General features: G+C 49.5%; 1 protein-coding gene across 5 annotated transcripts in view; it reads left to right on the top strand.

Annotated features, from left to right (window-relative positions):
- Positions 1-14633, top strand: part of PRDM2 (PR/SET domain 2) — a 132369-nt gene extending 117736 nt beyond the window's left edge. For 2 of the 5 annotated variants that reach the window (XM_043924512.1, XM_043924506.1), the window contains 2 exons: positions 5887-6030; positions 12651-14633. In XM_043924512.1, coding sequence (XP_043780447.1) covers positions 5887-6030; positions 12651-12676 — 170 coding nt within the window. In that variant the 3' untranslated portion in view covers positions 12677-14633. Of the gene's footprint in view, positions 1-5886; positions 6031-12650 lie in introns of those variants that run through there. The other 3 variants (XR_006345081.1, XM_043924508.1, XM_043924507.1) reach the window with 3 other exon arrangements.
- The last annotated feature ends 1343 nt before the right edge of the window (positions 14634-15976 follow it).

Here is a 15976-nt window from a genome sequence, read left to right as displayed (position 1 = left end):
TCTTCTCCCCGACCCTGGTCTTCCCTCCTGCTCTTTCTCTTTTGTTTCTCATGTGTAGTTCAGGGTATCTGCTGCCTCCTTCACCAGAAGCCACTGGGGGTTGAGAAAGAACGTGGCTGCTTGGGAGCCCAGAGGCCCCAGTCTTGGCCACCTCGCACATGGCATCAGTCTCCCTCTGAAAACAAGCGCTTTCCCCTTTAGGCATCACTGAGTCACACATAGACCATGACCAGGTGAAGACCTCAATGTGCACCATTCACCAAAGCTTCCTTGGCAAAGCACTTGGCAGGTAGCAGACACACCATCTATCCAGCAAATAATGAAAGGCCCCCTACTGTGTGCCAGGCACGGGTTTAGGGGTGGGTCCATCAGGGACAAAATGCCTCCAAGGGAGTCAGAAAGCAAATGGCCAGTTAGACACCGAGCGTGTTGATGAAGTGAATACATACAATAAAGAAAAATGGACTGGAGGGCAGAGCATTTGCTATTTTAAATAGAGTGTTTGGGAAGGAGGTCCAATGAGAAGGAGGCCCTTGAACAAGAACTTGAAGGAGAGACAGGGAGCCCTGTGACTCCTGGGGGAAACGTTCTGGGCAGGGTCTGCAGGAATGGACTATTGGAAACATAAATGACACCCTCAAGGTCAAACAGGACAACTCTGCCCTCTTGGTTCCTTCAGACTGTGGTGTGGGGTGGTTCTGACAGTGAAGAAGTGGTCGTCCTGCCCTTTCTGGACGCCTTGGATTCGGGATAATGAGCGTCACCCATCTTACAAGGTTCTGAGGCAGGATGCTCGAGGGGCCCACTTAAGCAGGGTTCTGGCTTCTGCACTGAATGTGCACAGATCTCTGTGTCTGAGAAGCCTGTGTGGGGGATGTCTAGGGTCTAGGATCACTCACTGCTTTTTTTGTTTTTTTTTTTACTTTTAAATTTTGTTTCAGGGTATAGCCAATTAACAATGCTGGAGTAGTTTCAGGTGCATAGCAGATGGACTCAGCCATACATAGATATGTAGCCATTCTCCTCCAAACTCCCGTCCCATCCAGGCTGCCACGTAACATTGAGAGAGTTCCATGTGCTGTACAGTAGATCCTTGGAGCTATCCATTTTAAATATAGCATTGTGTGTACATGTCAATCCCAAACTCCCTAACTGTCCCTTCCCCCTGGCAACCACAAGTTCTAAGTCTGTCATTCACTCCTTTATTCAGTATGTTTTGAGGGTCTGCTGTCCATGCACTCAGAACTAGGTGTGAAGGCTGCAGTGATGAGCAGACCCAGCCCGGTTCTGTAGTCTTAGACCCGCACTCACCACTCTCTCATAGATAACATGGAGCCACCCTTGGAGGTGGGGGTTGTGTGGGCTGATAACTAAGGGGGCCAGCCCCAGACCATCTGCAGGGCACTGGTTCCCAGCCCGCCCCCAACCCCTGTTGAGACCTCTCTGGATCTTAAAAGACGCTGCTGCCTGAGGCCATCTCAGAGATCTGATGTCACAGGCCAGGGGGCAGCTTCAGGGGACTCTGGTGAGCATCGGGGGCTGAAGGCCATGGGGAGGAAGGCTCCACATTGATATGCTGAAGGAAGTCTTGTGGAGCTGGGGAGAAAGGAGCCGAAGGAGTGAGGTGGCTGGGAGGTCAGCGGGGATGGGCTGTGCGTGTAAGAGCTTGGTCTCCGCTGGGAGCCCTGGGTTTGGGGACATGTCACAACCTTAGGGAAGGAGAGCAGATGGGAGGGGAGCCAGTGTGGAAGCTGTGCAGAAGACCCGACCAGGTGATGGAAGAGAGGGATGAAGGCGGACAGAGTGGGCAGGGCCCAGCATTTCCTGCTTCCATGTTCCCTCCCCTCACATTCACTCCCCTGGACATTCAGAAACATCCCCCTCTTGCTGAATTCTTCTCAGAAGGCCAAGGGTCCTTCACTCCCAGGCCCTCTCTAGCCCAGCTCTGCATTAGCAGGCTACACAGGTTGTCTCCATTTTACAGATGAGGAGACTGAGGTTTGGAGGCCAGGAGTCAGGGAGGCTTTCCAGTGAGTATGAGGGTGGGAACTCGCACTCAGGCCTCTGACGGCCGTGCTGCCTCTTCCACCCCACAGCGGCCATAATCAAAACACCATGCTCATTGATACTGTATTTTATCGGCATCATTGACTCAATGGACATGAGTTTGAGCAAACTCCAGGAGATAGTGAAGGACAGGGAAGCCTGGGGTGCTGCGGTCCATGGGACTGCAGAGAGTCGGACACAACTAAGTGATTGAACAACAGTAGCCCTATGAAATAAAAAAATAATAAAACTGCCCTTCTCATTTTCTGGGTGGTGAAACGAGCTCAGAGAGGGTTCGTGGCTTGCCAAGGTCACACAGCCACTGAGCGGGACCGAAGAATCCTGAGGTCCTTGTGGGTTAAGAATATCTGGTTTCTTGACACTACACATCTCAGCTGCGGGGCTCTCACAAGTTCTCCAACCAGAGAAAAGGTTTCACAATCAGAAAGGAGACTGTCCTATTGGATATCACCACCCCAGTCCCTTAAGGAAACACCCAGATGGTGACTTAGTGTCCCTCTGCAAAATTGTGGCTCATGAAGCTGAAAGACTTGGAATTTGCTCCCCAGGAAAGTCTCCATCTGTCTGAGCCTTCTTTTCCTCATCTGTGAAATGGGTTTAAAAGCACTTATTCCTTCCTTCCACCTGGGCTGCTGGCAGACTCCAGATTAACAGAGGAGAGAGCACTTGGGAATCACAGGGGTCCTTGTGCATGTTAGCCCATGTTACCCTCCATGAGGCTGGGCAGTGTGTGAGGGGTGGCGAGAGGCACCCACCTCTGCGGACCTTGCCCCTGACCAGGTAGACACCTAGCATTGAGAAGAAAACCTGCTCCTGAATGTCAATGGCTGTGGGGCTGCAGGAGCCTGAGAGTCGAAGAGAGCATAAGGGAGCAGAGGTACCCATGGCAGCTGGAGAAGGCTGGGAGGTCGAGGTATCACCTTTGATTGATAAGGGTGTTTTTTTTTTTTTTTTTTAATGTTTATTTATTTATATTTGGTTTTATCAGGTCTCAGTTGTGGAGTTCAAGATCTTTTGTTGGCGGCGGATGGGTTCTAGATCACGTGGGCTTAGTTACCTGTGGCATGTGGGACCTTAATCCCCCAACCAGGGACTGAACCCACACTCTCTGCATTGAAAGGCAGATTCTGAACCAGTGGACCACCAGGGAAGTCCCTGACTGATTAGGTTTCTGAATGTTTGATAGATGTGTGATGATGGTGACAGTGAGAGGAAGGAACTGGAAATTGAGGATACTAGCCTGTTGTCCCCAAAGCTGCTATTTGTCCTGCTCTATTCCTCTGGAGACACGGCCCCAGAGAAGGGACAGCATGGGGTACCTGCCATGTGCCAGGACTGTCCCTTATTCTTTAGCTGGACAAGATTCTGCAGGTCATCTGTGTTTCCAGGCAGCCTGGCAGCTGACTGTCCCCTCCCAGCATTGAGTCACCTGGCTAAGGGGTCTTGTCACCCTGGCATGCCCCCCACAGACCACCTCATGGACCTTTTGGTCTATCTGGGGCACAGGCTTGCTGCTGAGCATTGGGTCTCTGTTTTCTGCCTTAAATCTTGCTCAGGCTGGATCACACAGTGCAGGGGAGGAATCGAAGCAGGTGCAGCCCCGAGCCACGACTGAGAGCTAGGTCCTCAGAGGGGATCCGGTTTGTGGAGGGGACAGAAATCTTCCTCTGACAACTTTGGTGTGGGGCTGTTTATACGTTCTTCTATTCTGGTAGAGCTTCCCAGGTGGCTCAGTGGTAACGAATCAGCCTGCCAATGCAGGAGACACAGGAGACTACAGTTTGATCCCTGGGTCGGGAAGCTCCCCTGGAGGAGGAAATGGCAACCCGCTCCAATATTCTTGCCTGTGAAAATCCCATGGACAGATGAGCCTGGTGGGCTACAGTCCATGGGGTCACACAGAGTTGGACACAGCTGAGAGGCTGAGTACGCATTCTTGATAGGTCATGGTGCTTTTACTATCTGGGCAGATCAGTTGTCGTGGGGGCATCCTATGCATTTTAGGATGTTTAGTTTAGCATCCCTGGCCCCGCCTACCAGATGCTGGGTGGCAGTATCCCTGCCCTCAGATGTGATGATCCCAAATGTCTCCAGACATTGCCAAATCTGTGCCCTGGCTAAGAACCTGTAATTGAAACCGTGATGTTTCACCTTTGAGATGGACCTCCTTCCTAGCTCAGCCCTGTCCAATAGAGCGGGCTGTGGCCAACACCTGGACGAGAGCAGCACACCAGCCTCACTTCCATTCTTCTACCCAGAAAGACAGACTTGGGACCCAGAACAAGTTACTTGACCACTTTGTGCCTCTGTTTACCCATCTGTAAATGAGAGTTAATAGAGTATCCACCATGTATGAAGAGTAAGACACTTGCTATACGTAAAATAGCACAATTCTGGGCACCGTATGTGTCGTTCTTTTTTTGGCTGGACTGAGTCTTCATTGCTGCGTGAAGGCTTTCTCTAGTTGCAGTGGGTAGGGGCTGCTCTTCGTTGAGGTGTGCAGGCTGCTCATTGGAAGGAGGCTGCTCATTGGAAGGAGGCTGCTCATTGGAAGGCTGCCCTTGCTGTGGAACGCAGGCTCTCAGCACGTGGGCTCAGTAGTTGTAGCTCAAAGGTTTAGTTGCCTTGTGGCCTGTGGGATCTTCCCGGACCGGGGATCAAATCCGTGCCCCCTGCATTGGCAAGTGGATTCTTAACCACTGGACCATCAGGGAAGTCCTTGTGTTGCTCTTATTCAACAAATAATTGTTTTTGTGACGCTAAAGTAAGATGCAGCAGCGAACAAGACAAGGGCCCTGACCTTGAGATCGCATAGCTCCTGAGGGAATTTGACACATGATTCTGTGATTGCTTGTGACTGAGTATAACAAGTGCTGTGATGGAGAAATAGGAGGGTCAGTGGGAACCCACAAGGGGGACATCTCATCCAAGAATTAGAGAAGGAAGGCTTCCTGGGGGAGGTGGTATTCCAGCTAGGATCTGGAAGATGAGTATGAGTTAGCTGGATGAAGGAAGGGGAAGAATAATGGTCTTGGTTACCTTTTTTTTTTTTTTAATAGAGTATTTGGGTTTTTATTTTTATTATTATTGTTTTTTTTGGCCACACCACACAGCATGAAGGATCTTAGTTTCCCGGCCAGGGATTGAACCTGTGTCCCCTGCAGTGGAAGAACAGAGTCTTACCTACTGGACCACCAGGGAAGTCTCTGCATTAGCTATTTAAATAATAATAATAATGCTTTCCTGAAAAAGAAATTCTGTTTGAAGGGCTGTAGTAGCAAATAGGACCAAACAGTGTCAAGGGATCCTGGTTTACACCCTCTCTGAGACCCCTGACACAAACGTTTTTGGCACAGTGAGACTGGGATGGCTGCCAGGTGCAGAGTTAATGGCCTGGAGGGGACCCAGCCCTCCCTCCTCTCCTTTCTGCGAGTGATGGTTGTAACGTGGTACCAGAGCATACTCAGATGCTTTTTGTGGGGAGAGCAATGCCCACGGAAGCAGGTGGGGAAGCGGTCAAGCTGCCATCTTCACAGCAAGTGTCCATTCCTGGCTTACCCGCCCATCCAGTCGGGGTCCTCAGGGTGGGCCTGCCCTGTGCAGTATCTCAGAACCTGGCAGTTAGATGCTTCTCCCGGCCCAGTGCCTCCCAGCGGAGGGAAGCAGGTAGATGGAGCATGGTGGTTGTTAAAGCTCACCTCCCATTGGCCTCAAGGTGCCCGGAGAGTGCATCAGCACCAAGGCCCTCCAGGTGCTGCCTGGGACACCCATTGGGCTGGGCCCCTGGTGACGCTGTGTGTTATTCCTCTCCCCACGCAGCTACAGTCTCCGCCTGGCATCCCGATGTCCTCCGCCAGCTGCCCCGTACATCACCAGACAGGGTAGGAATGTCAAGGCCACAGCTGCAGCCCAGCTCCAGGGATCCCTCCTCAAAGAGTAGGTGCTTCGCCTGCTCCCTGACAGGTACTCAGAGGGTGGGGGAGCCTCCTGGGGCTCTCGGGGGCAGGGCTTGGGGGTGGGCTGGGCAGGAGAGAGGGGGTTGGGCGTGATGACTCCTGGAGCACTGTGCTGTGTGCTGAGAGGCCTTCCTGCTGGGACTGGGTGAACATGTGGACCCTGGACCACCTGGTTCACATCCCAGTTCTGTCACTTATGGGCTGCAGGACCTCTCTCTCTCTCTGAGCCTCAGTTTCCACATCTATAAAATGGGGATGACAATAGTACCTATTTCATATGATTGTGAGAATTGCAAGTGTCAAATGTATGAAAGCACTTAGAACCTTGCCTGGCACAGAATAAACACCAGGTAAGTCTAAGTGTTAGCGATCATACAACACTTGAAAACTTCAGTGGCTTTAAGCCCAGAAAAGGCTATTCTATCATGTACTTGAAAGTGGAAGTAATATTAATTCGTAAAATGTAAAACTGAGATTTATGCTGAACCATGAGCTTCTTTCTAGGTTTTCTGATGATGAAACCTAATTCATTCATGGAAGCTGGACTTTTCCTCTTGATGGGCTGGGCTTTGCTACTGACCTTGAGCTGGCTTGGGTTTCTCTGCTGGTGACATGGCATGTCTTCTTTCACTGTGTCCCCAAGACCAGCATTTCAAGTATGACTGGGGCGTGTGTGCTATTGTTTCAGTCATGTCTGACTCTTTGTGACCCTATGGACCTTACCCCGCCAGGCTCCTCGTCCATGGGATTTTTCCAGGCAAGAATACTGGAGTGCATTGCCATGCCCTCCTCCAGGGGATCTTACTGACCCAAGGATCGAACCCATGTTTCTTAAGTCTCCTGCATTGGCAAGCGGGTTCTTTACCACTAGCGCCACCCAGGAAGCCCAGATGATGGGGGTACTGGTTAAAAATACAGACCCCAGGGTACCACTCCAATTTACTAAATGAGCACACTGGTGAGCAGGGCCTGGGAATCTGCATTAGCAGGCAGCCCTGAAGTTCTGGGACCCACTCAGGTTCAGGGATGCCTGCCTAATGTGGCCAGGGTTGTTTGGAATGAGAATGAAGTTGTTTAAGGCAAGAGGGGCTGGGTTTTGAAGCTCTGGGGTCTTCTGTGTTGAGCCTTCCTCCCACCTCTCCTCTCCCCATGGCTCGCTCCCTTCTCCCTCCCTCAGCAGGTGGAGTTTCTGGCCTTATTTCTCTGGGAGTTCATTCTGGAGGGGACTGGATATAAAACCCACTTCCCCCTGAGAGCCTGTCTGTGGAGCTGACACTGAGCCTGCCTCTTGGGGCCCAGCTCCTGAGTTGGGAGTTCAGTCAGGAGTGGGGTGGAGCAACGGTGTGATGGATGCTGCTCAGGACGGGGTGGCCCAGAACTCCATCCCCGCACCCATTTCACAGAGGGGAGAATGGGGGCCCCGAGAGGAGAGGCTTGGCTAGAGTGTTCTGGAGAACGGCAGGCCATGAGGGCTGAGCAGTTCCCCACTCCGGCCCCACGTGTCCTGGGATCACCCCTGTGGCAGCTATGTGGACTTTCATGCTGACGGGCTGGCTGGATGTGGCTTTCAGCTCAGAGCAGGTGTTCTTTGCAGCCTAAGAGAGGGTCAGGTGCAGCTGGAGTGATTTCTGCACAGACTAGGGTGTTTCTGTCGGCTACTGCAGTCTCAAATGTAAGCAGGCCTTGCAGGTTCAGGCCCTCCTTTGGGGCCCGCGTGTGACCCTAGACAGGTATGTTCTTTTCCACTTAGTTTCAGATGAGTGCAACTTCCCAAGCTGGGTGCTTGGATGCCTAGAAACCCAATTTCATTTGCCTCTGCAGCTCACAGCTTTTTCTGTATACTCACCAACAGTGAATGATCAGAGCTCAACAGTTTAATTTCAAAGGGACTGAAACGTGCTCCTTAAAATCTTACTTAATTTTTTCCCTAATTTAAAAATTTTTATGTTTTAAATTTTTAAATAAGTATGCCAGGAAGATTTCCTGGAGAAGGACGTGATAACCCATTCCAGTATTCTTGCCTGGGAAATCTCATGGACAGAGGAGCCTAGTGGTCTAAAAGTGCATGGGGTCGCAGAGTCAGACATGACTTAGCAACTAAACAATGATAAGTATGTATAACTTATTATTTTAAAAATTTTATTTTTAATTGAAGGATAATTGCTTTACAATATTGCCTTGATTTCTGCCATACATCAACATGAATCAGTCCTAGGCACACATATGTCCCCTCCCTCTTAAACCTCTCTTCCACCTCCCACCCCTTCCCACCCCATTAGGTTGTTAAGAGTCCTGGTTTGGGTTGCCTGAATCATATAGCAAATTCCCATTGGCTGTCCATTTTGCATATGGTAGTGTATATGTTTCCATTCTCCTCTCTCTATTCGTACCACCCTCTCCTTCCTCTCTCCCTCCCGTGTCTGTCAGTCAGTTCTCTCTGTCTGCATCTCTGTTGCTGCCCTGCAAATAGGTTCATCAGAACCATCGTTCTAGATTCTGTACATATGTGTTAACATACAATATTTGTTTTTCTCTTTCTGACTTACTTCACTCTGTTTAATAGGCTCTAGGTTCATCCACCTTAGAACTGACTCGAATGTGTTCCATTTTATGCCTGAGTAATATCCCATTGTATGTATGTACCACAACTTTTTTTATCCATTCATCTGTTGATGGACATCTACATTGCTTCCATGTCCTAGCTATTGTTAATAGTGCTGCAGTGAACATTGGGATGCAAGTATCTTTTTCAATTTTGGTTTCCTCAGGGTATATGCCTAGTAGTGGGATTGCTGGGTCGTTATGGTAGTTTTATTCCTAGTTTTTTAAAGGAGTCTCCATATTGTCTTCCATAGTGGCTGCATCAATTTACATTTCCACCAACAGTGCAAGAGAGTTCCCTTTTCTCCACACTCTCTCCAGCACTGTTGTTTGTGGATTTTCTGATAATGGCCATTCTGACCTGTATGAGGTGATATCTCATTGTAGTTCTGATTTGCATTTCTCTAATAATGAGAGGTGTTGAGAATCTTTTCATGTGTTTATTAGCTATCTGTATGTCTTCTTTGAAGAAATGCCTGTTTAGGTCTTTTGCCCACTTAAAAAATGACTTAAAAAAAAATCTTACTTATACTATTTGTCTTAGTCTGTTTGGGCCACCATAGTAAAATACCACAGACAGGGGGGCTTAAGCAATAGATATTTACTTCTCACATTTCTGGGGGCTGGAAGGCCAAGATAGGGGTACCAGGATCATTGGGCTCTAGTGAGACCTCTCTTCCTGGCCTGCGGATGCTACTTTCTGACTATGTTCTCACATGGCAGAAGGAGGAAGCATCTTTTCTTACAAGGGCACTAATCCCATGATGAGGGCCCCACCCTCATGACCTCATCTAAACCTAATCACCTGCCAGAGGCCCCACCTCCAAATGCCATCACATTGGGAGTTAGAGTACAATCATGAGTAGGCGATGGATATTGGAGTGGGGGCACAATTCAGTCCATAGCACTATTTAACACAGTTCCAAATGATATTTTGAGATGCCATGGCAAAGGATTTTAGCACAGGAAGGGATGTATAGGCCAGCACCCTCTATTTATAGATAGGGGAAGCTGAGACAGAGGGGCGAGTGTCAGCCCTGGGGTCAGTCTTCTGATGCCAGATGGACCATGGGCTTTGTGGTCTGTGCCCAGGGTACATGCATTGGACTTTGTCCTGAAGAAAATGAAGATGTCCCCAGAGCACCCAGGACTGCTGTTCATCCTCCTGCCCTCGCCCAGGTAGAGGCTCTGTGACCAGCGTACTGGACAGCCTGACCCAAGTGAGGGACCACCACAGGGCAGCTTGGCTTTTCTCCAGCACCTGCCTTCCACTGCCCCCTCTTCTGTGTTCTCACGATGTCTCAGGCAAAGCCCAGCACTTTCACTTTTAGGTGTAACAAAATGCCACATTGCCTAGTTCAGCGTGAAACTCCCATTGCACATCCTATTTCACCTCTGTCTCTTTCCAGTCCTAGGCACCAACCAGACTTGTGCCTGAGGGTCTAGGAGGGGCTGACCAGGGTAGGGACTAGGAAGGGCTGTCTGGGGCAGGGACTGGCACTTCTCACTTGTCTGGTCAACATATGATGCTCCTCTTGGCTGTCACTGCTCCTTTAGCTAAGACTGGCCAGCCTTGGGGCAGGCTTCCTGACACTGGCCCTCCCATGGGGTCCTGGGAATGGATGGTGGAGGGTCTCTGTGATAGGTGAACTCCCCTCTGGCACAGCCTCGGCCAGCTGTCCCTCAGCTCCAGTCCCAGGGGTCCAGTCTGCTGCTGGGGTCTCCTCCCTGGAGGGCTGCCTTTCCGGTCGGGGTCTGGCAAGATGGCTTCTTGTATGGATCCCACTTGATGACCCACAGGAAGCTCACATAGATGAGCCACACCAGATCAGGGGGGATGGCAGGCTGCTGCACGCTGGCCTGCCTTCCTTTCCTCCTGCTGCTCCTGCTCAGATGAGCAGGGTGCATGCCGGCCTCCACCCGGAAGGAGGCTCCCTCTTTCTAAGTCACCTAGCTCCGCCAGGAGCAGCTCTCTTTCCAGCCCCATCAAGGGGTCTGAGGTCGCGGGGAGTTGAAATTGACATAGGAGCACACTTTATGGAGTTGAATCCCCATTCCAATAATCCTGATAGGTAATTCACTTCTCCATGTTTCAATTTGCCCATCTGTAAATTAGGTTGATAATTCCACACTACACCACTATATATAAGGGACTTGAGCATCTGTGGATTTTGGTATCCTTGGGGGTTCTGAGGGCTTCCCAGGTGACTCAGTGGTAAAGAACCTACCTGCCAGTGCAGGAGATGCAGGAGACATGGGTTCAATCCTTGGGTGGGAAAGATCCCCTGGAGGAGGAAATGGCAACCCACTCCAGTATTTTTGCCTGGAGAATCCCATGGACAGAGGAGCCTGGTGGGCTACAGTCCATGGGGTCGCAAAGAGTTGGACATGACTAAGGGGTGCTGAAGCCAGTCCCCTGTGGATAGCAAGGGATGAGCATATGCCTCTCACGGTTATATTGTCAGGACCGCAAAGATTAGCACATGAAAAGCACTTAGTATGCCTGGTATGTAGTAAGTCTTCCCACAAATCAGCGATATAATTATTATTCTTTTCACTGAATTATTATATTATTATTAGTAGTGGTAATAGCAATAGTAGATAGTACTTGTAGTACTAATAGTAAATGATGACCAGTTCCACTGGAGGAGAGAACTGAGCCCCTGAACTTGGCCTAGCCCGACTCCAGGCTCATAGTCAACCCTGGGCAACAAATGTCATTAAACAGTCACCCATGGGCTTGGCTTTCTGTGCCAAGCACCATAACCAGGGTTTTCTTGGAGGAAGGATGAGGAGTAAGCCACTCCCCCAGGACACAGGGCACACATAGGCTCGGGATGGGGCTTAACCCTATCTCTGTGCATCAGACTGACCTTGTAAAGGTTCCTTCTCCTCTCTGATCCTGTCTCTTCCATTGAAACGGGGATCTGTGTCACCTGCCACCAGGGTTGTTTAGTGTATTAGCATGAATGAAGTGACAGTGCAATTACTTTGGAAAACTGTCTGGCAGTATCTACTGATGCTGTACCTATGCCTTCCGCAGGGCCCGGCAGTTATATTGCTAGGGGTACACTCAGCAGAAGTGTGTACACATGTTTACCACATGTTCATATTTTATATACGCACACCCTACTGCCCAGCATTTCCACTTAGCATAATACGTACACGTGTGCACCATACATGTCTTCTAGACACATATAAGAATGTCCTATCGACATTACTCATGATGGCCCCAGACTAGAAACCACCCATCTGTGCATGGGTTGTGGGCTAGGCAGATGAGAGTGGCTTGACCTTGTACTAGAATCCATAGCATAGACTGAAAGAACCAGGGCCACATGCTCGATGAGCATGTGCATCCTCAGGTGGGTGCACCTCCGAAACCATTATGCAGAAGCCAGGCCCAGAAGGCACATGTACCAATTGATTCCATTTATTTAAGTCAAAAAATGGGTTATGGCTTCCCTGGTGGCCCAGTGGTTAAGAATCCAAGTGCCGATTCAGGGGAAATGGGTTTGATCCCTGGTCCCAGAAGATTCCACATGCTGAGGGTCAACGAAACCCAGGGTCCTCAACAAGAGAAGCCACCACAGTGAGAAGCCTGCACACAGCAACTAGAGCGTAGCCCCCGCTCACTGCAACTAGAGAAAGCCTGCTTGCAGTACTGAAGACTCAAAAATAAGTAAATAAATAGCCAAAAATAAAAAATAAATAAAAACAGGTAAAAGCAATCTATGGTAATTAGGTCAGGAGAGTGGTTATTCTAGGGGGTGAAGGTGGGTGGGTATCCTCAAGAGGCGCCTGGGTGGGGCTGATGGGAGTTTGGTCATGTTCTGTTTCCCCATCGGGGTGCTGGTCACACAGGTGTGTTCACTAACAGTTCATCAAGCCATGTTCTTTCTGTGCAGGTGGTATACTTCTGAAAGTGATTTAACTGGAAAAATTCAGTGGAGGGACCATGCCCGAAGAGGTAGGCACTTGAATATGTAGCCGTCATTGTTATTTTTCTTCTCTTTTTCTCCTCAGCACCTGAAGTGACCTGGAGTCAGTGAAGCCAAAGGGACTGGCCTTCTGCCCTGCAGGAAGTACCGACGTATTCCAGATCCATGAGCCTGCGAGAGAGAAGGAGTGCGTGTGTATATGTGTGTGCGTGCATGTGTGTGTGCGAATGCGTGTGCCTGTGGTCTTCAGACGAGGGTCCTGAACCCCAGGGAGGCTGGAGGGTGGCTGACTCGGCACCGAGGACGACATGCGGGTGCTGTCCCCAGGCCGTGACCTGCAGCTCAGCCTTCCTATTGGGAGGGGCCCCTCCTACTATGCAATTTTTCAAGAGCTCCTTGATCCTGCTTTTTGCTTCTCTGGTTGTCTTTTGCCATGCGGGGACTTGGGTCTGGCCCCAGGGGTCAGCTCCAGCCCTGTCTGAGCAAGGCCTTCAGGAGGAGGCCAAGATCCCCTTCTGGCCAGCCCTGCTCCTGCCCCACACCCCCCACGGCCCCCCTCCCCCTCCCCCCACGCCCGCCTTCCCTCACCCCAATGTCTCTGGGAATCTGTAGCCTGTAGACACTTCGGAGCCTTGCTGATCATCCCCCTTGGCCCTTGCACTTGGAAGCCTTTTCTCTCTGCCTGAGCAATCTGAGCCGCTGGCTCTTGAGTCGTTTCCAGATTTGCCGTTCTCATTTGTCAGGCCCTGTGCGTCCGGGAGAAAGTCCTAGTCTCCATTTATAGATCAGACTCCTCCCTGGGAGAGGCAGGGATAGCAAGGCATCTGGTGGGGGCAGGGGGCGAGCTCCTCGTGTGCTTCTTTGCCTCACTTGGTGGGACCATCAACACCTTTAGTGTCTGTGCTTCTCAAATTGGCTGAAAAGGGAAACAAACAAACAGAAACTGGGAAACGAAAAATAAGTTGGACGATTAAAAAGCCTGGGGGTGGGGGTGGGGCGGTGGGGAAGAGATTTCCCGAGACCGTCCATCGCCTGCCAGGGAACAATGCAGCTGGCTTCGTCTCTGATGGAGCAGTCCATGTCTCGGAGAAACGGGTGAGCTGAGCTAGGAGTTTGGACCCAGTTCAGTGAGGGTCTTGGGTTTTGTGCCTTTGGGGCAGACCCCAGACAAGGATGTCTGAGACCACTTTGGTGCTGTCTTCTCAGCCCCATTTTTGATGGTGATGCGCCAGACCCAAAGTGGAAAGAGGGGACCCTTTAGAGTATGTAGGAATGGTCATGCAAAAAAAAAAAAGGGACTTTTTTCAGGGCTATTACGGTTGATCTTGCAACTCTGTAAATATGTATGTAGACACTTTTAAAAGCACGTATTTATGTCCCTGACTGTAAATGCCCCATTTTTAAAGTTTTATAACTTGTGTTATTTAATGAATCCGTCGACTGGCTGCAGCATGGGGCCTGATAACGGTCCAGGAGGAAAGTTTCGTTGAGAGCCTCACGTGGGCAGCAAAGTGCTGACTGTTGGCTTGTCCCCATCCTTTTTCCCACCCTCCCAGCTACAGGCCATGATTTCTTTTAAATTCTCACAAACTGGAATCCTTTGGCCCACTCCTAAAATTAACCCTCATGAGCATGAAAATCTGTGGCCGTTCTTTATCCTAACGATATGATTTTGTCCCTTCCATGTTGACACTCGTGAACTGTACCCCAGCCTCTCAGTTCTTGAGGGTTTGTTTTTCCTTTCAGCAGCGAGGAAGGCCCACGAACCCAAAGCTTGGAAAGTCGCCTTCAGCCAGTGGAAAATTCTGGAAAATGTGGTGGGAGGGCTGGGGGACACTCATTTTTTCTGCATGTGCAAACGTGCTGGTCAGCCTCCAACCCTCAGCCTATCAGGAGAACTGTCACAAATGTTCCAATCATGAAAATGGGGGTGGGTGGGTTGGGTTTTTTGTTTTTTTAAAAAGCGGTGTTTCCTGGTCAGTGATGGTCTTCGAGCGTGGGTTTGGATTGCAGAAGAGGACATGTGAAGAAAATTAACAATAAAAGTGTGAGGCGAGATTGTGAGGAACAGGCGTGGGAGTGATCATTTTGGTTCTGGTACTTGGAGTCTTCTGTGTCTGAGGGGTGGGAGTGGGCTGGGGGTCCTCAAAGGTTCCATCCTAGCCATGAGAGAAACCTAAGCTTTCCAGGAAGCTCCCCATGGAAATACCCCCACCGGTGAGCAAGCTCACGCTACATTCATGGCCCTCTCCCATCTGCCAGCCAGTGAGTTAATAAGCCACATGGCTGAGACTAGAAAGGCCTCCTGTGATTGCAGACATATTCTTTTCTTTAAGCAGCCTCATTGAGCTCAAATTCACATATCATACCATTTATCCAGTGTGTATAAATCATTGTTTTTTAGTATATCCACACAGTTCTGCAGCCATCGCCACAGTTTTAGAACATTTTCTATCACCCCCCAAAAGAAACCCCACACCCAATAGCAGTCACTTTCTTATTTCTTATTTCCAAGCCCTTAGCCCCAGGCAACCACAAATCTGCTTTCTCTCCTTACAGATTTACCTCTTCTGGATATTTCATGTAAATAGAATCATACAAAAAGTGGTCTTTGTGACCAGCTTCTTTCACTTTGCCTATTCTCAACGTTCATCCAGGTTGTGGCATGTCTTGAGACTTCATTCCTTTCTATGGCCAAATACCCCATTGTACGGATGTGCCACATTTTATTTATCCATTCTTCAGTTGACAGATTTTTGGGTCATTTCCATTTTGGGGATATTAAGAAGAATGCTGCTATGAACACTTCTATAAAGGTTTTTGTGTGGATTTTTTTTTTAAGTATATTGCTGGGAAGGAATTGGGTCATATGGTAAATCTATACTTAACATTTTGAGGAACTGCCAAACATCTCCAAAGTGGCCGCATTATTTTACATTCCCACCAGCAGTATCAGGTTTCCAATTTCTCCACGGTCTCTCTAGGCTTTGTCATTGTCTTTTTAACTTTTGCCACCATTGTGGGTGTGAATACAAATGAATTCTTTTGAAGAGCTAATCATCCTAACAGAGTTTAACAGGGCCTTGAGAGGATGGGGATGAGGACAGGTGAATTTTGATGGAAGGTGAGAGATAAGCACCTTGGGTTTGGTGCTTATTTTGGGTTTGGGGTGGGTAGATGGTAGGAGGTCGGTCCCCAAATGGCCTTTGCCCATGCCCCAGTACTGCAGGGGAGTAGGAGGACAAGCTTCGATTTCTGCCTTTTCACTTAAACACTTTCTCTAAAAAGATGAGAAATTAGAATTTTCTAGAGAAACAGAACCAATGGTGTGTGTATATATATATATATAAAATTAACTATGGGAATTGGCTCAGAAGATCAGTCACTCAGTGGTGTCCAACTCTTTGCGAC

The sequence above is a fragment of the Cervus elaphus genome, chromosome 14 (assembly GCF_910594005.1).
Source record: "Cervus elaphus chromosome 14, mCerEla1.1, whole genome shotgun sequence".
Lineage (NCBI taxonomy): Eukaryota > Metazoa > Chordata > Mammalia > Artiodactyla > Cervidae > Cervus > Cervus elaphus.
The sequence above is the reverse complement of the archived record's forward strand: the minus strand, read 5'-3'. Positions and strand labels throughout refer to the sequence as shown.